The sequence below is a fragment of the Lichenostomus cassidix genome, chromosome 5 (genome assembly GCF_008360975.1).
Source record: "Lichenostomus cassidix isolate B80296 chromosome 5, HeHo_3.0, whole genome shotgun sequence".
In the NCBI taxonomy this organism is placed as follows: domain Eukaryota; kingdom Metazoa; phylum Chordata; class Aves; order Passeriformes; family Meliphagidae; genus Lichenostomus; species Lichenostomus cassidix.
In genome coordinates, this window is record NC_139486.1 from 61,401,758 (window position 1) to 61,427,293 (window position 25,536).

A 25,536-nucleotide genomic window follows, 5' to 3' on the forward strand; every position below is an offset into this window, starting at 1 on the left:
TAAAGAATTGGAAGGATTTTCTTTCAAGCTTTGAGAACTTAATTACTCTAAAATGGCTTCTGTCACTCACTGCACCATGAAAAATGGATATGCACATTCCCAGATGTCGGGACACATGTCCATGGAAAAGTGGGCTTGCTGTAGGCATACCACAGCAACTCTTTATGTAAGCTTTCCTCCTCTAAACTGTTCTTGAGAAACATTCTACAGGAATAAATTTGAGCTTGTATCTTCTACAACCATCCTCCGTGGAATTCTGCACGGCTGGTGCAGACACCTTACAAAAGTCAGGGCAGCACCAAGACCATTGGCTCAATTAAATTCCAAAGCTGGGATCATCAAAAGGATATCAATGCCCAAATTCTGTCGACTTTGAGGAAAAAATAAAGAGTTATTTTTTTAATAATTAAAAAAAATTCCAGCCAATGGTGTTCAGTGAAATTTGGAGTCTTTCTATTAACAATGTAATTGCATGTCACATTAACACATCAATACACTAAAACAAAGTAAAATAAATCTGTGTATTAAGCAATAACCATTTCCATTAAAAGAGCCTGGAAAAAAATCCTATCTGTATTCATGGAAATAAAACATTCATTTTTTTAATGCAGAAGTTTTCTGACCAGGGCTGCCCTTTTTCTGCTGCACACTTACTAGTTTTCCCAGGTTAAAAGGTCAGCAGGACCACATGGAGCAGACTACCTGCATAGAGAATCCTTGCTGAAGTGTCATCTGCAAGAAAACTGGGAGAGGAGGTGCTGAACTGCATTATTTTTCCTTGACAGTGTAAATACCCAGTACTCCTTGCAGCAACAGCAGCTTTAAAATAAGAGAGTGTTTACTCTCAAACACCTCAAGAAGTCACAACACCTTTGACACAGGGACTGGGGTAATACAGCATTTAATCACTGCTTTAAGTGAATAATGTCATACATATTGATGTAATACAAAACATTATTCTGTTAGTCATGATGAATACACTAAAGCCCCTTGATTCCATCCATCTTGTCAATATTCTGAACGCCAAATGTTTGGAGTCATTCTGAGCCCAAAACTTTCAATAGAATCACAGAACAGCTTGGATTGGAAGGAATCTTAAAGCTCATCTTGTTCCACCCTCTCTGCCATGGGCAGGGACACCTTCCACCATCCCAGGTTGCTCCAAGCCCTGTCCAACCTGGCCTTGGGCACTGCCAGGGATCCAGGGGCAGCCACAGCTTCTCTAGAAACCTCTGCCGGGGCCTCCCCACCCTCACAGGGAGGAATTTCTTCCTATAAATCCTCTTTATTTTACCTCTTTATTTAATCCTCTTTATTAATTTTAGTGCAAGTCAACATACTGCAGGTCTGTGAAGCCTTTCCTTATGGGAAAGCTGTGCTCCTAAAACACTCCATGTTCACTGATTTTCCTTTAGCAGGAGTAAGAGCACCAAAATCAGACCATTCTACTACTGCCCCAAACACAGAAATTACCATGGTTTAACCCTTACCTGACAGCAACGGATTCCAGGGACTTCTACTTGAGTATGGGAAGCTGGATCCTTTAAGAAGGGCAAAGGAACGAAGGCAACATCAAAAAGAAGTTAGGTGTCAGAATTCCATTCTAAGGGGAGAATTTGAAAGCAGAAGCTCATGGAAGCAAAGCTCTTCTGGTGGCATGATGTGAAAATGGAAAAGTGGATGGAACAAACATTCAGAGGAAGAAAACTCCACTTCCTCTCAGTTCCTCCTGCTCTGCTGTCACTCTGAGCATGAAATGCGGAAACGAGAATGAATTACTGAAGGTCGGGAAGAGCATTAAATGGGATTAAGGCTGGCACAGGAAGGTGGCACAGGACTTGGAAGCCTGGAATACCTTAGTGATACACCTGGAGCAAAGAAATGCTGCTTTGAGTGACACATGTGCAAGTCAGGGACCGATATCTGCAGTGGGGGACAAGACAGTGCCACCACCCCCCTCCCTGGAAGCGCGGGAGCATCGGCACAAAAAGAGCACTTGTCTTTTTGGAAAATGGCTGGCAAAGCACGTGCTGGAATTATTTCAAACATAAAGCACACCTCAAAATCATTTCCCTCTTTTTCCTCTGTTATTCATTGGTTGTGTTTTGAGAATTTGTATTTTACAACCCCAAACCAGCCCAAGTAGTTTCTCTGCAATTTTCAGCATCAAATGCTGTAAGAAGTTCACAAAATACTCACTGGACTGGTTTTAAATATTTATGGCATTGTGTTATTGTAGCTATTAATCCATATCTGCTTTTAAAGCAGTTGCACAGCTCAGTGCCTTGTTTACTATGCAGCCCTTACATTTTCACACGCTTTCAATCTTTTATCTTCTGCAATGTCAGGCTAAGCTGAGTTTGAAAGCCTTATTTTACAATACACTTTGCTCCAGTTCATGTCTGGATGTCTGTCATTCCAAGGGATATTGCTACAGTTGGGGAGTTTGGAAGAGTTGTGTTTTAGAAGACTGTTCTGTTCAGTGGCATGATTCCATATTTTAGGAAGCTCTTTTTAACCACATTCCCACAGAACATCATTACCTCGAGTATTTATTATGTTTAAAACAGCCCTGGAAGGTTTCTCATTTCACCATTCCCAATAAATATTTTGTTTTGAATGGCCTGCAAGTGTCAGAGTTTTGATATCTTAGGGATCAAATTGTGATCTGGAATAAATGCCCTATAAACACAAGCCTAACCACAAGCAAACAAGGACAACAGTTGTGCTCTCATTTTCTAGAAATCTGGAGCATCAAAGGGTATTTCTCCAATAAGATGAAAAAGAAGAAAATATCTGCGCAATCCAGGGACTGAAACAAGTGTACGTTAAGATGCTCAAATGCCCCTTAATAAATTAATAAAGGAAAAATTTGAAGAGGTTTTTCTAATAAGCAGATCATGGTGGGTTGAAGTGGTATTTCAATTATTACAGCATTTAATGTGTTTAGCTCTACTTCCATGCAACATTCCACGTATTACACGCAAGAACTGCCTCCACCTGTGCCCCAAGGCTGCCAGAGCAGGAAAGAATACTCCAAATTATCCCTCTGGGACATATTAAAGAGCAAGAAGGAGGTGTGAGATGGAATCAGTGTTCTGAGCTGATAGGAGTGACAGAGAAATAAATAAAAAAATCCCTGTTCCTGATAGTTTCCAGGAAGCTCAAGCAGCAGGTACAACACTGTGGCATTGAAATCTTGAGGGGGAGTCCCAAGGAAAAGAAGCTTGTGCTGGAAAATTGGCAACTGGCTTTTTCATTCAAATAACAGGTAGTCAAGGGGAGAAGAAGAGAACAAGCAAACGTTGCCAATATTTTGGCATTTGTAGGAGTTCTCCAAAAAAAGCATATCTAGGTTCTCTCCAGCTTTAACCTGAGAAAGAAATGCACATTAATGCTGCAAAGGAGCTGACACTTTTAATCTGCAGCCCACTCAGCCAAGGAACATCCACTTATACACCCTCATGCATTATTCACCAGGAAAATGGAAATAATCTACCCGTGGTTAAGCAGCTCGGAATCAAATGCAAATCAGGGGAAAGCAGTTAGGAACGAGGATCATTCACAACTCCTGACACTCCTCCTCACGACTGGAGCCTCCCATGGGAGAAGCCAAATCATTACAACCCCAATCCCAGCGGCTGTGCCCATGAATTGGTCTCTTCCTGTCCTGGTGCCACAAGCACTGCCCTGTGCCTAGGCTTGGAAAAGGAACTTGCTCAGTTTTTATGCAAGTAGTTTCTCACTCCTTGTCAATAAAGGTGGGCACACCCCTGAGAAAGTCTGGTGGCTGTTACTATTATTATCATTGTTGTTGTTTTTATTATTCTTGATTATTATTATTATTACTATTATTATTAGCCTGTGATCATTCTAGCACTGACTACAATCATCTCCATTCTTCATCTGACTGCAAAACTTTAGGCATGCAAAATAAAGTTACATAGAACAAAATCTCCAGTGAAGGAAGAACTTATTGCTGTCACCATCTTCTTTTTCAGTACTGAGATTGAAAGGCAATGATTTACCTTAGGCAATGATTTACAGCACTTATTTTATTATCTTTAGGAATACACATTACGATCAAAAAGAATAAATTAATTTTTTGCCTGGGATCAGTCAGTTTTGAAGTTATCCACCATTAATTACAGGCTAATGTGAGCTGGAGAAGGATGCATAATTCCTGCAAGTTTATACAAATTACCCTGGACAAATTTTCAAAAAAATCCACATAAATCTTATATTATGAAGTATTTCCATGTGCCTGAATTTATGATCATTGAGGTGGTTGTGAACACTCAGGTGGTGTTAACTCCATGCATTAATGCTCTTTATCAGAATTTAATAGCTTAAACTCCTCTGGTTTGCAGGAAAACCATTACAGTTTTGTTTGTGTTTAGTTTTTCCCCACAGATTTTCCACAGCAAAGAAGTTTTCAATTCAGTGGACTTGGATGAAATTGGCTCCTCCAGACCTGATTTCGTGAAATTACCAAATGACAGAAAACAGAAGACATTCCTGTCATAACCATAAAACTATAAAGTGTAAAATAATGAATAAAAAAAATCAAATATGCCTCACTCTAGGTAGCCAAAAAATCCATTAGGGTCATATATTTTTGTAGTCCTTTCAGAAATACATTTGACTATGAGAAAGCCTAAAGAAAAAAAAAATCTTAAATGTCAGATATTCCTGGTACAATGAGAAAAAATACATTCCCATACCCAGAATTCATGACAAAAAATTGCTCCAGTAAGAATTTGGCGAGTTCAATTGTTCTTCCCTTCCTGGATTTTGAGTTAAATTCTCCATGTTGTAGTGATTCTGTAGCAACAGACACCACTTAGCCAACAAAACAGGAGCCCAGGACAGAGAGAACAGGGTTGGACCCCTCCTTTGTGGAAAGTCACCAAGGCATTTTTAGTGTTCACATAATCCAGACCAAAACTCTACTTCCATGGGATCTTCTGGAAGATTTCCACAGAGATCTTCACTTTTCCCCAGGAACACCAAGCCCAAGCAAATCCCCAAAGAATGTCATCTCTGATCTGGAGATCCTTGGTCCTTCAGAGGTGATGCTTTCCCTACAGAGTTACAATAAGCATTCCACACACTGGAGGTATTTCCTAAATTTAAGATCGACTGAAAGCTTAAAAAATCCTTTGCAATAAGCTATTTATGTCACTGGCACGTTGCAAAGATACTCAAGATCCTTAAAATTAAACTGATTATTCATTTAGGTTGAATAATTAAAAATCTCCTCTGCTTCAATTGCTGACCCAGGGCAAAAAGGAGTAGCATCCTAGAAATAAAGGAGATGAAATATGTAACCACATATTTTGCAAATACTTCAGAGCTGGCATCTCTCTTCACAGCTAAACTAAAATGACCTTATCCTGAATTTTACCCAGTAAAAGAGAAAATCTCAAGTATCAGTAGACAGAGATGTGACTTTGATTTCAAGCTTCTTCGGGGTCAGTGCTAATTACACTGATTTTTTTCTACGTGTCTGCAGGGAAAACAATACAAAACAAAAAAGTAGCCCCCATGGTTTTATTTCATACACATGTAAATCTTGACTCTGTGTGTTCAGTTTTAGGTTAGTAAAATATATTCAGCTTCGCAGAAAATACTCTTTATCTAACGAAAAAAGACTGATCTGGATTTGATCAGTTCAAGCCACCCATTCCCATCCATCCCATTACATATCAGGAGTAAGCAACTCTAAAATGTTATTTAACACCATACCAAAGCTATTTGAAAAGGACATCCAGCAGAGGTGACTTTGTATTCTCAAAGTCAAATTTCAGGAGTATTGACCAAAAAAAAAAAAAAAAAGTAAAAAACTTGCTAGAATCCTGAGACTTTTTTTATCATGATATAATACTTGCCTGACCTTCCCTTATTGCCTTGGAGCAATTCAACCACAATGGGGAATTTAATACTCCCCAATATGTATTTTAATGACTCATTGTTTTCCTATTTCTTTCTAGTTCCTGCAAAGCTTAATGGACTTGAGCATAATTATTAAAACACTTCAAACGAATAAAAAGGATAGAAAACACTGAAGTACATGACAAAAAGAAGTGGAGATGCAGTAAAGGACATTCTAAAATTGGAGCTCTTTTTGTTGGGGATGGGAGCAAAGTGTCTAAGCCATATGCTGGTGTAACACAGGCAAACTGGATACAAAGCTTATGCCATTGCAACTTGCTCCTTCAGAAACCAGCTATGGCAGAAATAATCCCAACATCTCACATTTCCATTTGCATGCAGCTCCAGATCAGTATGAACATTTGGATATCAGAAGTTCATCTCCCTGTGTCAAGAACACACTGTTACCAAATAATAAATACAAATTAATGGGTTTTAAACAACTCCTTACTCCCAGCTTACTCCATTTTTTGTCACTTGGATAGAAGACACAAAGCAGAAGAGAAGCAGATTTTTTAAATCTGCACAGTTATCTTTCAGATGGCACAGGGCACAGTCCAGCAGCTGCCAGGGAAAAAAAAAATTTGTCTTTTTTCTTCTCCAACAGGAAACCCAAACACACCCTAAGATAAGGCCCTAGCCTAAATCCCCAATAATTTCAGTGGCTTTTATCCAGATTTACACTTCTTTAATGCAGAACACGATTTGTCACTTGCATAACAGAGTTTAGACACCAGAAAAACTTCCCCTGTCATTTGAACTTTCTCCCTCCTCAGCTGGCACAGAACAAACTGCAACTGGTGATTTAGACACAGCCATGGGTGGAAAACAAACACAAACTGTATTTGGATAATTCCCCAGTGGGATTTTTTTTTCAGAAATAAGAAAGTAAAACAACTAACAAATCCCAAATCCCAAATCCCAAATTCTGTTAAATCTACCATCTGATCAAAAAGTTCTTCCCAAGTACTACTCCCTCCAAATCTCAGGAGACACCAGAAATTATGTTTAATGGCATAAAATTTTTGCCAGTGCGTAACTCTGGAATGTACTTTCTAAGAGAAGAGCCTGGACTGTGCAGAAGGATGAGAAGCACTGTTAGCCCACAGGGATTTTGACTCAACTAGATCTTCTCTTACTTAAAAGAAAAACCCCACAAAAAATCCTTTAGTGCAGGCATGTGGAGAAAAAGCTCCACCAGCTTTGGAGGCAGAGTGGCTTCAAGCTTCAGCTTTTGTCAGGAAAGATGATGAAAGGGAAAACCTTCTCCATCCCACCATCATGAGAGAATTTAGGTCCTCCTTCTATGCATAGCCAAATAGCAATGAAAAAAATACCCACACAAAAAGGTGACACAAAGGAAAACACAGTCCTGTGCTAAAAACCTAAAGAATGTTCTACCTTAGCAATCTAGCTAATGAAATTTGCTTTCTTTTAGTTGAAATGAACAATATCAGATTAGTTCCTGTATTTTTTTTTGTCTCTCTTGGTTAACTTCAAGGAATGTAAGAAAGTTCCTCTGTTGCTTATGAAGATGTCTGAATAAACATTGCTATGCTAATGGATCAAAAGATCAAAAATATTCTGTCCTAAGTACAGAGGGAAAGGAATAAAGTCGCCAGACTCTTGGGATCACTTTTAACTACTTTTAATTCCTGAACGCCAATCTAAATGCCACAGAACTTGCAAAATGTGGAAGTTCCTGGATCCAGTCAAAGAAGTGTTTGCAGAAGAAAAAGAGTTTTAGCTTTGGATCAGTCAAGCTCTGAAAAGGTGGCAAAGACTACCCTGCATAGGGCTGGAATTCAGCCTTGCTCTCTTTTAGGATGAGGGAGTAATTTTCCTTATCCCACTAATCTTACAGTTTTGTACAGAATCGCTTGAGGGGAGCAAAAATCACTATGCAGAAATCACTGCAGCTTCCTAAGATGCAGGAAAGGATTGTATTTTATGAGGGAGTAGAGGCTGACTAGCCCAGGCAAAGAAGTGGGAGAGCACAGAGGTACAACACAGAACAGAGAGCTGGCACTGACTGAAGTGGAAGAAAAATGAGGAAAGGTAACAACAAAAGAAAGAAACAGGGAAAAAAAAAGATTAAATGATTAAATGGCAAAGTGGCCCAAAAGGGGCAAGATGCAATCAGAAGAAAAATTACAATATCTTTATTTGGAGTGAAATTAGTAGTTAGACAAATTCAATCCAGGATTTTAGTGTGAGGTGCTGATTGAAAGGCTCAGGGTGTTACAGCTGAACACAGACTGATCCTGCATTGCTGGGGCAGACAAATGACCTCACTGCAAGCATTCCTCAAGCCACACTGATGCTGTCAGGCTACACCACAGCCTCTCTGCTCGGAGGTTTTCACACCTAAACACAAACCAAAGCTAACCTCAGGCCTGTGGCTTCCAGCCTGCAGCTTCCCAGCTGCTGCCTCTGAGCACGAGTAAAAAACTTGTGGGGTTGCCTTCAAATTCTTTCTTGGTTCCAGTTCAAGGAACTTTGGTTTTGCCTTTCTGCTACACTGCAGGTCATTGTAAAGTGGTCTCTGCTGGTTTTTTTGGGTTTACAGGAATGTGAACTGTACCACAGAGCAGGATCCCAGAGCAGTGCCAGAGTCCCTGTGCTGGCTGGGGAGCAGAGCATCTCCTTTCCCCTCCAAGTTCCCTACCTCCTACTCATTTTTAAGACAAGGGATCACAGGGTTTAAGCAAAACCCCCCTGAGGAGATCAGGGAGAAAGAACACCAGGCTCCTCAGCATCTCCCATTCTTCAGGTAACTGCTTAATACTGAATGCTAAATAAAATTGCCCTGGAATACCTGTGAATAAGGGGGAAATTTTCTGAGCCACTGGTACTTGAGAATCCTTTATTCAAAGGCATTTTTCATGGAATTATCTGGAAACAGTCAATTGACTGCTGAGATATAGCTAACAAAATGTACCATTCCAGTTGTTATTTTATTTGTTTTCATATGCATCATTTCCTGCCTTTAATTTTAATTCCATGTGCTCTAAGGAATGCAATCTCACAGACAGATCTTCCCCTTTATTTTCCTGTAATAATATCATAGCAGTTTTCTCTAGCTATTTGCAATCTCTTCGTTCCCTTCACAGCTTTTCCAAGCCATGGAATGAAGAAATATGTAAAAATAGGCCACAAGAAACCAGACACACTTGATCTGCACAGCAAAAATAGAGCTCTTTAGCACCTGGCATTCTCAAGAGTGTTAATGAAGCTGGCAAGATAAGCCAGGCTTTGACCCAAAATAAAAAGCTTAGCCCTCAAAAGGAGGATAAATCTGAACTAACACAAAATTTCTGTCTTTTGGTTTCTTGCAAGGTGTGACCCCAGACATCTGGACAAGTGCTACGTGGACAAGCAGAGGGACTGGGCTTCCCATAGGTGGGAAATGCAGGAAGAGGACAAGCAACACACATGAAAACACTAGTTTTAGCCTATTATAATCCCTGAGGGGCAAATTACAAATGTAGCCTGGTGCCTGCAATCCCAGGAGTGCTCATGGCTGAGGGGGAAAAGAAGGGAAAGGGACTCAAAGGATAAACCAGCCAGCCTGCACTTGGGAGACTTTTTTTTCAGGAGAAAAAAAAAAAATTCTTCAGGATAAATAACTGATCTGTGTTGAATTACAGATTTGCCAAGGCACAGTTAAAACTGAAAATGCATCACAGAATTTGTGTTAAATTTTGCTACCTCAGATGTTCCAAAGAGAGGTAAGAGGCTGTTTCCCAAGCTGAAAATGCTATAATGCAAAAGATTATACACAGAGAATGGAAGTTTATCAATAATGGGGTTTGGGGTAAGAGAATAACATAGGAGGAGGGACACAATCTGGACTTCTGGAGTCAGCAGAAATATATAATTAACAGAAACCAGAGATACCTCCACACATAGATAATACAATCTTAATGCTGTAAATCTTCTATTCAATAAGTCTGTTGTTGTTTTCATTCAATATGGATTTCACCCAATTAGAGCCACTTGGCTGGGTAATATTTACTCTGCAACTTTTCCTGAATCAAGATGGTATCCTAATTCTATCTTTTATGAACTATTCTGAGCAATTACTTCAGCCAACTCTACATAGAAGATGGAAGAAAAAACAGCCTTTTGACTTCAAAACCTGCAGATGAAATTATCAAGATGCACAGAAAGGAAAAGGTAAAAAACAATCAAAGCAGAATGGAGATTTGAAAAGGAAACAATCTTGTTGGACACCAGGAGGTCTCCCAGGCCATGCAGGACATCCAGCAATGAATAAAACTGGAGAAATAAAAATCTCCAAACATCAGCTCATTAAAATAGAGAGGGAATGACAGAAAAGGTTCAAGGAGTATCATTAGGTTTGGATTCTCTGGAATCTCTGTCCAAGATCCTAAGGACAGCTGACTTAAATAAAATACTCCAAGTGTTTACTCTGAAAATGCCTTCCACAGTGTGACAAGACCTTGACTGCAAAAGCTGCAGCTTACCCTGAACTCCAAGGGAAAGACTCAGACCCAGGCCAGGAGATTGAGATATAAATGGAGTGACAGCACCAGCGTGAAATACTGTGAGCAGTGTGAAATACAGTGTGAAATATTACACTCATTACAAAGCTCTGTGCTTCAAAGCCTGTCCCTTTATCATGCCTCATCTATAATTTGACAACAAACAAGCTTCTGGGATGATACTATTTCCTTTTAAAGAGGCTGAATATTACCAGATCGATTTTCCCAAAGTTCTGACAGTAGTGCCTTGTTATTTAAATCAGAGTATTCATAAGGCATTAAAACAAATTTCTTCAGTGAAGCTTCAGCTCTTAAATTGTCAAACCATTGTACATTGAATGGAAAACATAACATCAATTTCATTTTTATAAATAATGGAGTTTGACTCAAAAGTGGTATGTTGAGCTGTTAAAAATCATAAAAATATAAATTCAGCATAATAGAAAGGGGAGCTGCAAGTAAGGGAGTCAATGCAGTGTAATAAATCTGCTCAAAACAGAGAATATTAGCAATTACTGATTAGTCCAAATTAACCCTTTTCAAGTTTATTTGAACCAATCTAAAAGTGAGATATTAGCCTTGAAATCACTAAGCTCATGCAAATACTTAGTTTTACATCCACAGGAAGTTTTTTTTTTAATACAAATATTTGTTTCATATGACTGGAAAACTACCAAAATTACATCTGTCGTTGGAAGGCTTTCCTCATCCAGATCCAATTACTCTATGGATGTTTTTCCCTTCCCCCAAATGGGAGTTATATTGAACCCAATTCTTTTCCATAAAGCAATGATGAAGATACACACTGGCACATAAAAATCCACACATTCACAAGCTACAAATCCAGTCTTGTGCCATCAGTCTTAACTTTGTGGTCTACTTTTAGCCTAATTATAGAAAGGAAATTATTGGGTGCATAAAGAGGTTTGTGATGAAGTGCTCAGGGTAAGGACCTACATTACACTCAGAGTTTCATGGGGTTTTTTTTCTCTTCCCTTTTCTTCTTGTGGGGTTTTGGTTTTTTGGGGGGAGTTTTGGGGAGGGATTTGGGGATTTTTTTGGTGAGGGGTTTGTTTGCTAGGCTTTTTTATTCATCTCTGCATTTACTTTGGGAAACACAGGAATCTTCTTCAGGAATCATTCCTGACTATTCTTAACAATTTCTATTGGGCCTTTCAATTTATTTTTTTTTTCTAATCTCCCATTTATTTCATGTGCTTTCATCTCTTTTTCCTGTGTTCTTACCATTGTAAATGGAAGAAATAGAGAGCCCTGGGAGTCTGCACACATCTCTTTCCCCACTTGTCCTACCTCTATTTTTGACCTGGCTCTGCTGTTCTGCCGTTTGAAATCCCGCATGGCATTTGACACAATCTTAGAGAGCTCTTGAGGCTCATGTGGAAAAATGGTTTAAAGAAAACACATTAACTTTTGAGGAATACTAGAACTGTCTGTGAGGCTCTTCAAAGAATTTTTCTTCTGCTGCCTCCCTTACTGGGCAGCCTCATATCTCAGATCTACATCCCTTATCTCAGTTACCATTGGTCTCCTAATATCCTAATATTGGTGTTGCCGTCCAAACCCTCCTGTTTTGTTACACTGAGACCTACATATATACATTTATATATCTCATGATTGAAATGCAGAGATCACAGCCTCTTAGAAAAGGCACAATTACAGGAACTTTAGGGACACAGATTTTAGTGGAGGCAGAGAAAAGTCAGCAGAGGCTGCCTAAGATGACACTGATCAAACTGCAGCAGAAATAAACCCCACCATAAATGTGCTGGCTTCTTATATTTGATTCAAATCTTTTCCCTGTCCAATATTTCAGCTCTGAGTCACTAAGGAAGGCAAATGTGGCACAGACAAAGAACAGTTGAGGAGTCTCAGCCACATGCAGGATCCAGTTGCTGCAGCCAAAGAGATTTTAGAAACAAGATACGTCTGTTTAAAGAAGGGGTGATCAACTCCAGAACAACTAAAACAAAAGGATGCAGCTCCATCAGACCACAAGACTAGGATACAGTTTTCCTAATCCCATTTACAGTATTGCAGGTCTTTAATAAGCCAAAATGCTTTTCCTGGTTATAATCCAGTTCAAACAGGAGCTAGTTAATAGAAAAGCTGTAATCTGCACCATGAGAAGGTCAGACAGCATGATCACATAAACCTCCCCCAGTTGTATGGTCTGTGACCTATAAAACCAAATCAGAGATGACTGAACAAATTTCAGGTCATAGATAAACTCAAAAGTACTATTTCCCTTTTACATCCCTTCAGTCTAATTCAACTCAACGTCTTCCAGTAGCTGCCCTTGTCTCCCACAGACATCCTGGTGCAGGATCAAGCACCAGGCTAAGCCAGAAAGCAGATTCCTGAGGGATGGGTCACCTGCTGACCATTTCCAGTGACTCCAAGGGGAGCTACAGGGGTTGGAAGGGACCAGGTACCAGGCTGAACAACACGGGGAATTTTACTCACAGGGAGTAGCTGAAAATCATGATTGGAACTTCCAGTTTGGCTGAAATATTACTTCAGAATTGTAGCATTTGAGGGGTTTGAGGTACTTGCACTGCCATCTGCTCCCAACCTCACCCCTGGTCTGCATATTAAGCTCAATGGCATTACCCTTTTAAGAATTCCACCAAAATTTTGAGGATGGTACAACCCATTAAATTACTTTAATTTTTTTGTAAAGCAAGAAATTAATCTTATTCATTTGATAACCTGTTTGCTATACAAAAGAATTTCTTTTTGTCAGAGCTGCTGTCCCTAGCATCCTTGAGTCACTTTTTCTACTTGATTGAGTTTTATGGCTTTATTTCTTTTTTTAATTCCGTGACTTACTCTAGTTCTGCACAAGGCCTCTGATTTTACTCCCCTGTACAGTCCCTCAGTGGGGTCAACACAGTGAAAGCTATTAAAAAAAAAAAAAAAAAAGCCACTAGTGGTGAAAGGATCATGTCTTAGAGCAGCCAAACCCTTGAAGGGCTTAGGAAAGGTTTCTGACCCGACTGATGAAACAGCTCTGATGACAGGAACGCTGCCAAAGCCAGCACAGCTCCAGCTGCTCAATACAATGGTCCCAGCGTGGAAGGTGCAGAGAAGGTGAGAGGAGCCAGGAAACTGGCAGCTGGCTAGAAGCCAGATTTGGGGGAGGCAGGAGCTGCAGGCCCTGGAAACACTTCTAGCCATTTAGATCTGGGTGTAAAGACTGAGGCAAGGCACCAACTAGGAGCAATTCTCCCCATTCCTCTCCTCTGCCACCCTGCCAAGCATCTCCAGGGCATGTGCCAGGGTGACCTGCAGCCACTGCTCAGCCCAGAGCTCTGCCTGAGACCAGAACTAGCTCAAGGGCACAGGAAGCAGCCTGGGATTCCTCCAGCAGGTTATTTCTGGCTCAAGTGCCAGGCTCTTCTGGTTCAGCCTGTCAAACAAACTCTGGGAGGAGTAGCTGTGGCAGTCGTTGCCTACCTGGCAGGTGGCAAGGACACGCTGCAGGCTGGTTTCCAAAGCAGAGTATTCTGCAATCAGCTGTACTTACATCAGCAGCTACCCATGGCACCAGCTCTCCCCTGGCTTCCCTGCTCTGAATTTCCAGTGAGCCTCAGAAATGGCCACACACTGCAGAATTTGCACCCCTCAGCCTGCAGTCCCTGCTCTGTGCACAGAATACACCCAAGTTCAAAGGCCAAGAGCAACCAGCTTCTGAAAATAAAGCTGAAACTTTGAAATAAAGCAAATTGTGGCAGAATTTTGCATCAGTGCATGCAGAGAAATAACTGACTTGTGATCAAAGGGAAAAGGAAAACCACTGTAAGTTTTTCAAGCTCTGCCCTACATTTCAGTATGTAATTACATTAACACACAATTCCCAGTTTTCCAATTTGTTTGCCGCCACACAGCAAGACTGAGCTCAGGAAATTCTATTTCTTGCAACCCTTTGGAGGAAAACAGAGAAATAATAGCAACAGATTTCTTTCATACCAACCGATTTCATTGTTTGCTTGTAACCCAGCCTAAACATCATTAATGCAAAGAGGTCTTTTTCTATGGACACAGGAAATAGTTATTAATTTAGCAGAGGTATTTGAAAGAAAATGCAAAAGGAACACAGGATTATGATATCCTACCACACAATGTGCATTTAAAACACAGGGAAATTCAGATCTCGGTGGTTTTGCCATCCTGATTACACTGGAAACATCCTTTTTCCACGTTAAATGCTCACTAACATTTGAAACAGGTTAATGCTACTCCCAAATGACAACTCCACAGGGCTACAATAGATGTTTCTGTCCCTTTCGCTTCTATTAAATAACAAGTGATAAAAATAGAACGAGTCACTGCACGCCGCCGACAGTTTTGTAGATTTTCTTTTTGCTTTGCTGCCTTTTCCTCTTTCTGCTGTTATCTGTCTCAATCTGATTTCCCCCAGCTTGAGGAGTATTCTGCATGCATTTGATTGATGAAAATCAAAATAACTGAACGGTTCCCCAAACCCAAATAAATAAGTAAACAAACAGAATATTCCTTGGGCTGGCCAGCATTTAACAGCAACACTTGCAGCTGAAAAACCAAGATTGCTGACCTCAATCACTCTCATCTAATTAAAGAAAATTAGTTAGAAAAGCAATTCTACAACAAAACAACTAATATCCTTGTGTTCTGAAATACCTGTTCTGCTTATTCTACAATAAAATATACGTTCCTTACATTTAAAGTCACAATGCCAATTGAAAAACCACATATTTTTACTCATACCTGAAAAATGTTAAATCTAAAAGCAATTCCCCTATGTGCAATATGTCTAGAGACTATATTAGCAGATTTTCAAAATTATAAAAATAAAAACAACCACGTGAAAGCACAGACAAACCATCACACACACACACACATCTCTGCATAATTATAGAGGAATACAGGAACTCTGACTTGAAGCCTAGCAACAGTATCCAAGTATTAGTTAGTCTGCTAATCAACTACCAAAAACTCGCACACCAGCTCAATGGGCTTCATTTTCCTACAGCAAACAAAAAACCTAACAAAAGAATCCTATCACCCCTAGCTCCTGAGCTGCTGAAGGACAAGATGCACGAGAGAAAACAAACCTTGTTCACTTGAAGAAGAACAACCCATGTCATTTAGTCCATCTGAAAATTCATCCCATCACAAAGAACCAAGGCAAAAGAGAGATTTAAAAATAGGTTATCCAAGCCAAGGGATTATCAGCTTGCAACATACTTAATATCTGCATATCTGTGTCTAATGAAAGCTTCAAAATTCTTACATATATGATTGGGTTTTGTACCTCCATCCTATAGAAGCCATAAGTAAATTCTGTACAGCAAATGCTTCCTAAATCTGCTGTGCTCATTTACTCACAGACAGCTGCAGGCTGGATGAAAACAATCAGGGATTAACTTTTCTATTCATCACATCTTTTAATCCATTACTTTCTCTTAGTTTGCAATAAATAAAGGCATAAAGTTAAATAAATTATAAATGTGTTATGACTAGTTTAAAAAAAGTTTAAAAGGAACATTATTATTATTAATTATTTTTCATGGCGTGTAACTGCTGTACATCAGGAGTATCTATAAGGTCTTCCTCAAAGCAGAAAAGAAGATGCAACAATAGTCACTGAGCTGGGCTGCCCTTCTGGGTCCCAAAGACTTCCAAAATAAGCAATAATTAAAATAAACCACTTTGATGCTGTTATTAATTCCTTAAAAAACTAATTTGGGGGCATGATGAATTGAAATAATCTGGGAAGCTACACTAAGCATTTCATACTGCTTGTAAAACAAGTTTCTAAGTACCTTATGGTAATAGGACTTCTTGCTTTATGAAAAATACTATTGTAATTGGTTTCAAATAGGATTACTTTTTTAATGATATGGCAGTTTCCATTCACCTTTCAAACGTCTGCCAAGAAAACAAAAGGGATTTCCCTCATAAAAGACATAAATACAATGAAATCTGGATCTTGTTTTTAATCCTTTATTGGTATCCTTTTTCCTGTCCTTGGAATCCTTTATCTTTTCTGTTTGATTCTAGTCTTACAGAATTCCATCACCCCTGCCTGGAGTAAGACTAATGTAAAACTTTCCTGCTAGTAACATCCAGGTGGGTTTTATTGGACTAAAGCCACAGGAATCCCTTGCAAGGCACTGGTTTTTATATGTTTTTTTTCTGAAAATGGCAACACTCAGTGAAAAAAAAGTTTATCTGTGCTCAATGTTTTTTATGACATGGTTCCCACCAAGTGGTCACCCCAAAACAGGAGGTACAGCCTGGGGTGGGAAGATGGACTGGCAATGACAGTGGGAAAAGGAGCATGGCAAGGAAGGGAAGCCCTGAGGAGACACTTTTATCTGCAGAAATCCAAGTGGGAAAACCAAACACACCTTAGAAGGTGTGTTCCTACAGTCAGATGTCACATTCCTCCACTGGTCATTATTCTTAACTTTTTTGGCTCTAAAATGAATATTTTTATATTTTTCTTCTTTTTCCAGAACAGCTGGAAGTCTTATGATTATTGCAAAGAAGCCTATTTTATATATGCCTAATTTTCACATCTGTCTGATATAAGTGCTTTACAATAAAATTAAAAGAAGGAAGAACAGTCTCGGTGGGATTTGATCTGTAGGACAAAGATTTAGTGGCTCTGCTGTAAATCAGAATTTTCTACTGCTAAAGTGGAGCCTAAAATAATTACAAAATGCAAAGAGATTGCTATTATTAAATTAATTTAGAATAATAACAAGGTCTAATGAACTGGTTGGCTATCAAAATTCAGTATCTAACCAGAAATACACTTTCTTGAGGGATGAGTGATGAAATGTTTCTCAAGAGACTTGATAGTATGATTTGTCCTCATCTTCCTTGAGGATACTTCCCAAGCTCTTCACTATTCCTTCCCCCTCGGCTGCCTCTAAGGAGGTGCATAACTCAAATGATACAGCTTGGAATACATCCAAAACTACAGGAACAGAGTGGATAACCAGACAAGCACAATAAGCAAAAGCCAACTTGCTGAAGCTGAAATGCTGACATCATTCTGCACATTCATCATCACAGCAGCTCTCAGGTTTTCTGCTTAAGATTTAGTACTTTGATTTACTTTTTTTTTTTTTTTCTCCCTCACTGGGAGACACTCCAAAAATGGATATTTCAACAACTTCATTTGTTACAAGTAGTAAAATTTACAGGACAAATGTCCAGCTAAATTAAATTAGGTGGGAGGAAATAACATAATGTAATGTTTACTCTTCAAGACAAATCTATTAATTTAAGCAGTCAGGCTCAATCCACCACCACCTTGCAAAAATGCAAATGAATCATGGAAGCACTAATATTTCTATTTTTCAGTGGAAAAAGTCAAAGCATCAAGAAAATTTGGATCGTTTTCCTAAAGAAGGTATTTTCTAAGCAGTTTTCTAGAAATCACCAAATCCTACAAGTCAGCCAAAAAAAAGGCATTACCCATATGTAAATATAAACAACAACAAGATGCTCAACCTAATAAGAATAACAGATTCATTTTTTGTTCATGTTTTACAGATTGTTAATAAATACAGAAGGATAAAGAATTCTCACATGGAAAGGAACTATCCCACTATCCCAGGAAAAAAACCTTCCAAACTCCCTCTGAAATTTCGTGGAGAAGTGATGACTTTGGTGTGGTGCATCCTCAGTTTTCTCAGTTCACACTGCAAGAGCTGAAAGGGCTAAAAGAACTCACATTACCACAGAATTTTCAGCCATATCCCTGCAGATCATATGCAACCAGGAAGGGAAAGGGAAAGCAGCCCTTAATCCAGAGCAATTCTGAGTCTTATATTTCATGTGAGCTGGCCTAATTTTCTATAGAAATGAAATACTGTCAAGTCAGAGATTTGCCTCACTGAGTTAAATCAGTGCAGGCGACTACACAGAGCCTCCTGCTGCAAAAAGAAATGCCTTTTTTTGTTCAACTTCAGGATGTTTCTGTGTAACTTCCATTAACTTGAATTAAAGCATTTTAATGCATTTTTATTATACTGTTATTAGGCACCACTTGTATCAAACTGGCTTTTACTTTAGTGGCAAATCTCTCTACATAAAAAGATCTTTAAAGAGCCTTCAGGTTTTGTTGTCAGAAGCCCTTAAGGTTGGGCACTACCCTCAACTCAGTGCCACCCACCAAACTCAGCGAGAGGGAATGCTTTCATGGATGTGGGGAGTTGCTTCTGCCATGTAATCATTGAATTATAGAGAAGCATCTTTCTCCATTTTCATCTTCTGATCAATTATTCCTGTTTGAGAGCTGCTTTAGGTGAGGCCAAAACAACCTGCAAGAGCCAATTTGGCTCTTCCAGGTAAGTGGATGTGTATTCAGTCTATTACAAACTGACTGATTTATACTTAGAAAGCATCTACCACTTACCACATTTTCCTTTTCAGAGTATATTTTTGAAAACATTTCAGCTTATCCCCCATCTTCATTTTTTTAGAAGAGTTCCTTTTCAAACTTCCCTGGAAAACTTCCACCAGCTCTGTAGTTTTTATCTCACACAGAACCAGTTCTAACATCTTTGCAATTCCTGGCACAAACAAGTAACACTTATTTTCAGAGTCTGCCAATATTTTGCTTACCAATATCAGCGTCCCTGTGATTCTTGATATATTCAGCAAGCTCAAAATTCCCCGCAATGATGGCCACCTAAAGAATTGTAAAACAGGTACAATTAATACGATGCCATCACTTATTGAGGAGGAAAACATGCAAGCTGCATTACCGACAAACACCAGGCAAACATGTTTTCATTTCACAAAGTGGAGCACCTCTATTACTTCTATCCTTCAATACCTAACTGAAACACCAGCGAGAAATGATATCTTAATCTCTTTGTAAGAGCACTGCCAGTCCCCCAGCTGCCCATTTCCCGGGAATGCTGTGATGGTGGGAATCTCAGGAGGCTGCTGGAAGAGCTGCTGCTTTTCACGTGGTGGCAGCCCAAGGCAGCCGTGAACATTAAGCACAGCATCCCCAAAGCTCTGGGAGCTGTACGGGTGTGTGGGGAGTGCTGCAGGAGAGATCTGCTGGAGATATTGCCTCCCTTTAATTGCTCCTGCCGCGCTACTTACCTGAGCAATAAACAGAAGCTGAAATGCAAAGTACATGAGAGAACCAGGACCAAGAACTACCAGTATTCAGGTACCACTGAACACCAAAAAACAGACTGAGAGACTGGGAAAGTTTATGCATATGTATAGAGTTTAAATTGTTGAAATACATCAAGCTCCAAAGGAACAATTTTCTTTTTCATTTATTTCCTGGTTCTTGAACACAGATGGGTAACTATATCTTGGGAATTCTCATCCAAATGCACTTAAAAACATCTCCGACAGGTGTGAGGGAAGTGATTCAGTCATGCCATTGCTGTCTCCTCCCTTTGTCCTCATCTGTTTGCCCTGAATATCAAGGAATTGTCTTTTCTGGCCCCATTTTGCAGCTCTGGCAGATACTGCTCTCTAATGGCACCGTGGCCTTCCTGATGCATGTGAAGGCATAAGCTGGGCTCACCTTTCTCATAGAAACTTCTACATCTACAGGGTGCAGGTTAAAAGAAAATTTTTTTTTTAAATCTTGCTTTAGGACTCTCTTGGATATATGACTACTGTCAGACATGAGAAATAATTGAAAACTGAAGGAAATTTCTGAGTTGATGACCAAGAAAAATTATTTGCTGGTTTGTGCCTCTCCATATATGATGAATGATGCAAAGGAAGACTTAAGTGCTGAAACATTCTTAGGGAGTGTATAAAGTACAGTTAATGTCAATAATATTTTGAACATAGCAAGCATAAGAACTTACTTCTGCACTCAGCACAGCAAATTGGATGGATAATTTTATTTACCAGTAACCAGAACAAACTAATATGGAAATCCCTGAAACTGAAGACTTTACACACAAGCAACAAACTAGAGACAGAAAATCTTGATTATTATGCACTTAAGTTCTCAGTTTTCAACCTTGCTGCCACTGGTAGACTCAGAGCATGTTTAAATCTCAAGTTGTGACTATTACATCCATTTCACCTGAAGATAAAATCATTGCACATATTTTCCACCCTTTTCCCTCAGCATGGCGTATTTATACTGTGTTTCTCCTGCACCTCAAGCTTGATTGACAGATGCACTTGATGATCTTGGAGGTCTTTTCCAACCTAAATGATGCCATGTAGGACTCCCACTGTATTAGTGTTTCAATCCAATTCTCCTGAATCCCTGCTGGATGCAGCCCTGGAAACCCTTGCAGAAGGACCAAGACTTCAACAAACATTTCCAAACACAGTGATGTCAGCTCTGATTTTTACTTTGCACTAAACAAGCAGTAAGCGATCTAAAGAGAGACAAACTGATTTAGTTTGGGTTGCAAAGTCTACTGGCTAGTTAAAGTACAAGCAGGACTAAAGAAATTCCTATATTTTAAGTATCATACAGTCTCAGAGTAACTTTTTTGAGACTACCAGGCAAAGTTTAAATCCTCAGCAGCCATGATCATGGCGTGTGCAGTATAATAATTTTTGTCCCTTAAATAATTAACACACAGATAATATTACCACAGTTACTAGTGAAAATCATGCAATTATTTCCTTCCTACAATATTAACAAGCAAGAAAATGCTTTGCTTGGGCACCTCTCAGTTGTGTTACATCAAATGTTGATGGATTCCTGGGAGCAAAATGCATTACAACCAATCAATACCACTGGTTCAACTTAATCCTGCTCCTGCTGTTAAGACTGCAGGAGAAAAAATTCTTCTCAGCCATGGCACAAGGCTTGTGCTTGTCATCACATCTGCACAGATCAGACTGTTGCCCAGAGAAGCTGGGGATGCCTCACCCCTGGCAGTGTTTGAGGCCAGGCTGGATGGAGAGGGACTTTTCACAAGGGCATTTAGTGATGAGACAAGGGGAAATGGCTTCAAACTGAAAGAGGGCAGGTTTAGATTGGATACTGGGAAGAAATTCTTCCCTGTGAGGGTGGGGAGGCCCTGGCAACAGGTTGCTCAGGGAGGCTGTGGCTGCCCCTGGATCCCTGGCAGTGTCCAAGGCCAGGCTGGACAGAGCTTGGAGCAACCTGGGATGGTGGAAGGTGTCTTTGGCCACAGCAGGGGTGGCACTGGGTGATTTTAAGGTCCCTCCCAACCCAAACCACTCAGGGATTCTGTGATCAGGGAGGTCAGGCACAGGCACGTTGCTGCGCTGACACCTCATCACCACCTGACACCATCCTTCTGAAAATTACTAGTTTAAGCAGTAAGCCAGATTTTTACCAGTTTACTAGTAAGCCAGCCTTTATTCCAGGAACCATTCCAGAGAGAAACAGCTTCTCAGCATGGATAACATCTCAGAATTTGGCCCCCAGCCTCCTCTGCACCACCCTGAAGTGCAGCTCATGGTTCTCCCTGGTAAACAGCACTAGGAAAGCAACAGCAGAGCTGCACAAATCCTCTCTCTTTACCTTCCCATTCTGCAGCCTGGCTGGCTCCAGGCTCATTACAGCAACATTTGTGTGCAGCTCTGAGGTTTTCTCTACACTGTAAGCAAGTTTTAATGCTTCTCTCTGATATTACCCCTAATTAGCAGTAAAATTCCAACAGGGGGGAATTCAGCAGTGACAGGCAGCTTGCTAGACAGCAGCCATGGTACTCAAATGAAAGAATTTTTGATACTGAGCAGATTTTACATCTCAAGTATAAACATGCTCTTCAAGTGATAAACACATTTCATTACTTGGAATTAAAAAAAAAAAAAAAAGATATTTCCAGATAACTAAGAGACAGCTTGACAGGGAATTGTTCCTGTATTTGCTTCTGAACAAGCAGTAGATTCAGCAAGCTTAAGGAACCATTTTTCTCAATTTAATTCACTTCCATGCACTAAAAACAGTATGTAAAAGCCTTACAGCAAAATGAAGGAAAGATATGTTAAGATCTAAAGAAAGCAAGGAAAAGTTAAAAAGTACAAATATTTCTTGGCATAACATCAATGCACTTCACTTGAATTTGATGGGTAAAATGTGTGGGAGAAAGAGAAGTCAGAGCAAAATCAGAAAGACACAAAATTACACTCATTCAATTTGTACAGTTTGAAACTACAAAGCACGACAACCTCAGCCCATTTTCCATCCAGATGTATCTTAAACCAAAATTACAGTGAGTTCCCATGAAAATATAAATGTGAATGCATTAGGACAAGTGAATAGCCATCACAAGACTCAGAGCTTGAATCAAAGTAAGGTGGTTTAAAGTCTCTCCTTGATCAAGTACCTAAATCAGAGACTAACTGGAGTTCTATATTTGTACTAAATTTCATTGTACTTTAGAAAAAGATAGTAATGTAGTGTCTTGGCAGAAGATACTAGAGTTTGATTCTCTCTATGCTTCATAATTTACATAGTTTTAAATAGCCGTAGTTTGTTTTTCAGGATGTTCCATAGACAAGTACTAGATTTAAAATTAAGAGGTTATGGCAGGAATGAAGGTTTTGTTTGAGGTTTCTTTTGATCACAAGACATCTCCTCTTGGCAGTGAAAAAGTAGCACAGCCAGCAAAACTACAGTGAAAGTTTGCTTCCAATTCCAGTAGGAACTGGATCCCAGTGATCAAAATGCATCACGTGCATGTTTATGGACATGAAATATTGCCATGAAAGGCTGGAGGTAGCACTTTACAACTAGAGGCTATCTACTGACTCTGTTATGCTGAAGCTTCAAAAATTTCAGCTTTTTAAAAACTGCATATGCAGCAGTCTTGCCATAATTCAGGTTCTTTCATTCCTGCAGCAAATGTCCTTTCATGTCGTCCTTTTGACACTTATCTTACATCAAAAGTCTGCATGTCCTCAGTGACATTATTCTGGAAACCTGATAAAACCTGGTTATGCATCTTGTATGAAATAAAAACATCACTCACACACAATTTCCACTAAAACCTGCTTTGTGTTTTGCCCTGTTTTTAAAGGGTGTCTTTACTTTGCATCCAGAATCAGAAAGAGTTCACCTGCAGGGTCCCAGCACGGTGTCAATCAAAGCCCAGCAGAAAAGCCTGACTCAGTAATTCAGTGCTATGAAACCCAAACCAGGATCTTTGTCTGCTGCAGACATTTGGTTGGGATCCCTGCCACATTCTACTGTACAGAGAGTAGAAATTATCATGTTGGGGTTTTTTTAATCATCATTAGAGGCAATTTTACATGAATGACAGTAACCAAAGTGAATCATTTATCAGCTCCCTCCCAAGCTTAATTGACCCTACTAAGGCTGTTAACATGGGCACCTAATTATTACCAAATTACCTTTGATAACACATATGTCTGGCCTGGGTAAGCCTACAGCAGGGAAGTGAGCAGAGAGCAAAGCTAAGCAGGCTGATGGTTCTTAGTAGGAAGCAACTCATTTAAAACAAAAAGAGAGGATGAAACCACGCAGCTGGACAGTGGTACCACCTCCTACTCCCACGGTGATCTGTCTCCAGCGTGACAAACTTGCTGGAGTGCCTGAAACAGCTCCCAGCTGGGACACCCTGCAGGCTGTGAAGCACAAAGCCACGGGCTGAACACCTCCCTGGGCAAGGCACTGGAGCAGAGACAGGAGCTGCTTGTCACTCAGGGTGTGTAACAGGGAGCATGACCAGAATCTCTGTGTTTACACAGATACTTCCTCTGCCTCGGGAGAAGCAGAGCTGTCACAGTCACCCCAGTGTCTCACTCGCTGTCTCACAGACAGATGTTTCTTTCAAATCCTGCAACTGGTTCCAGGGCCTCGCTGTTTGCCATGGCAGGCAACGCCAGATGCTCTGCTGCCAAGTGAAGGGAAGAAGGGAAGGAGCTGAATTGACACTTGGCGAGTTGCTGCGGGTGGTAACCAAGGGACAGCTCAGCCGAGAGAAAACCTGAATGAATGAAGCAGCTGCAAGGCAGGGACTGGGAGGGAGCAGGCAGGAGATTGGGAGCATCCCATCACTCCTACTCCAGCACTGGGCAAGGAACAACACCCTCAAAACTGGCACCTCACAAGTGCGTCTCTTTCCCCTGGCAGATCACTCTCACTCCTGCTTTTCTGATAGTCACAGTCAGAAACGTTTCCCCTGGATAAAGGCACTGTTTCAGTTGCCTTTCAGAAGTCAAATACTTGAGGCGTCAGGTTAGTTCTCCTTTTCCTGAATCTTGTTCCCCAAAAAAAACTTAATTTAAATAATGGCAAATGGAAGTACTTTGTGTAAACACTGAGACTGCCCAGATACGCTGTTACAGGTTTCAGTGTGACAGAGTTTCACAATGTTTTCAGACTCTGCATCAGACATAAGCAGCACTGACTCACCACCATCTCTCTGTTTAGCCCCATAAATGCAGTTCTAAAGATATCAATTCACTTACATTCAAGTGTTTACTTTTTTTTTTGATGGAGATTAATGCAGTGTTTTCTTCCTTTCAGGAAACTGGAAGTCGTATATACACTTTACCTGGCACTAACCTTTCACAATTTATTTTTTTCTGCTCTTGAAACATATCACAGGTTGAGATTATATTAAATTAGAGCATGATTGTGTAGCCTGTTAACAAATACAATTTTAGAGCTTTATGGGCTAGTCCCTGAAAGGCAAACACCCAGACTAAATTACATTACCACTGTTGGGAACAAACTGCTCCACCCAAGGAGAAACAACAGGAAAAAGACAAAAACTGAAGCTGTCCTATCTTAAATGCAGGCAATGAACTTTGACAAACTTTCTGCGTGGGGCTGAAGAGAGCATCTTAGTTCACTTATGTTCCACTCAGTCCAGGCTTTCTGCTTCAAATGCTTAAATTTGAGAGACCCAAAGCTCTGACATGCAGAGCCTTCGGAGAGAGCAGAGGGAGCTGCACGGCTGTAGCTGCCATTCACAGTGAGCACATAAAACACCACCACTCCCCACCTGCTTTTTCTCCTCCTGCTCTTCTCTTCCAGACAATTTCCCTTTCCTGAGGAAAGTGCATTTCATTATTCTTTCCTTCAGGACTGATGTTTCACCTTCCCCTTGTCTCTGCCACCCAGCAG

The 25,536-nt window shown here is 40.1% G+C and overlaps 1 protein-coding gene across 2 annotated transcripts in view; it reads right to left on the reverse strand.

Moving 5' to 3' along the window:
* The window catches only part of SHANK2 (SH3 and multiple ankyrin repeat domains 2), a 278,447-nt gene that overhangs the window by 196,421 nt on the left and 56,490 nt on the right, over nt 1–25,536 (reverse strand). The window contains exons 12-13 of one of the 2 annotated variants that reach the window (XM_085063352.1): nt 19,086–19,152; nt 1,491–1,541 (exon numbers count right to left, since the gene is read on the reverse strand). In XM_085063352.1, the coding sequence (XP_084919478.1) occupies nt 1,491–1,541; nt 19,086–19,152 (118 nt within the window). The remainder of the gene's footprint in view (nt 1–1,490; nt 1,542–19,085; nt 19,153–25,536) is intronic. The other variant, XM_085063353.1, reaches the window with a different exon arrangement.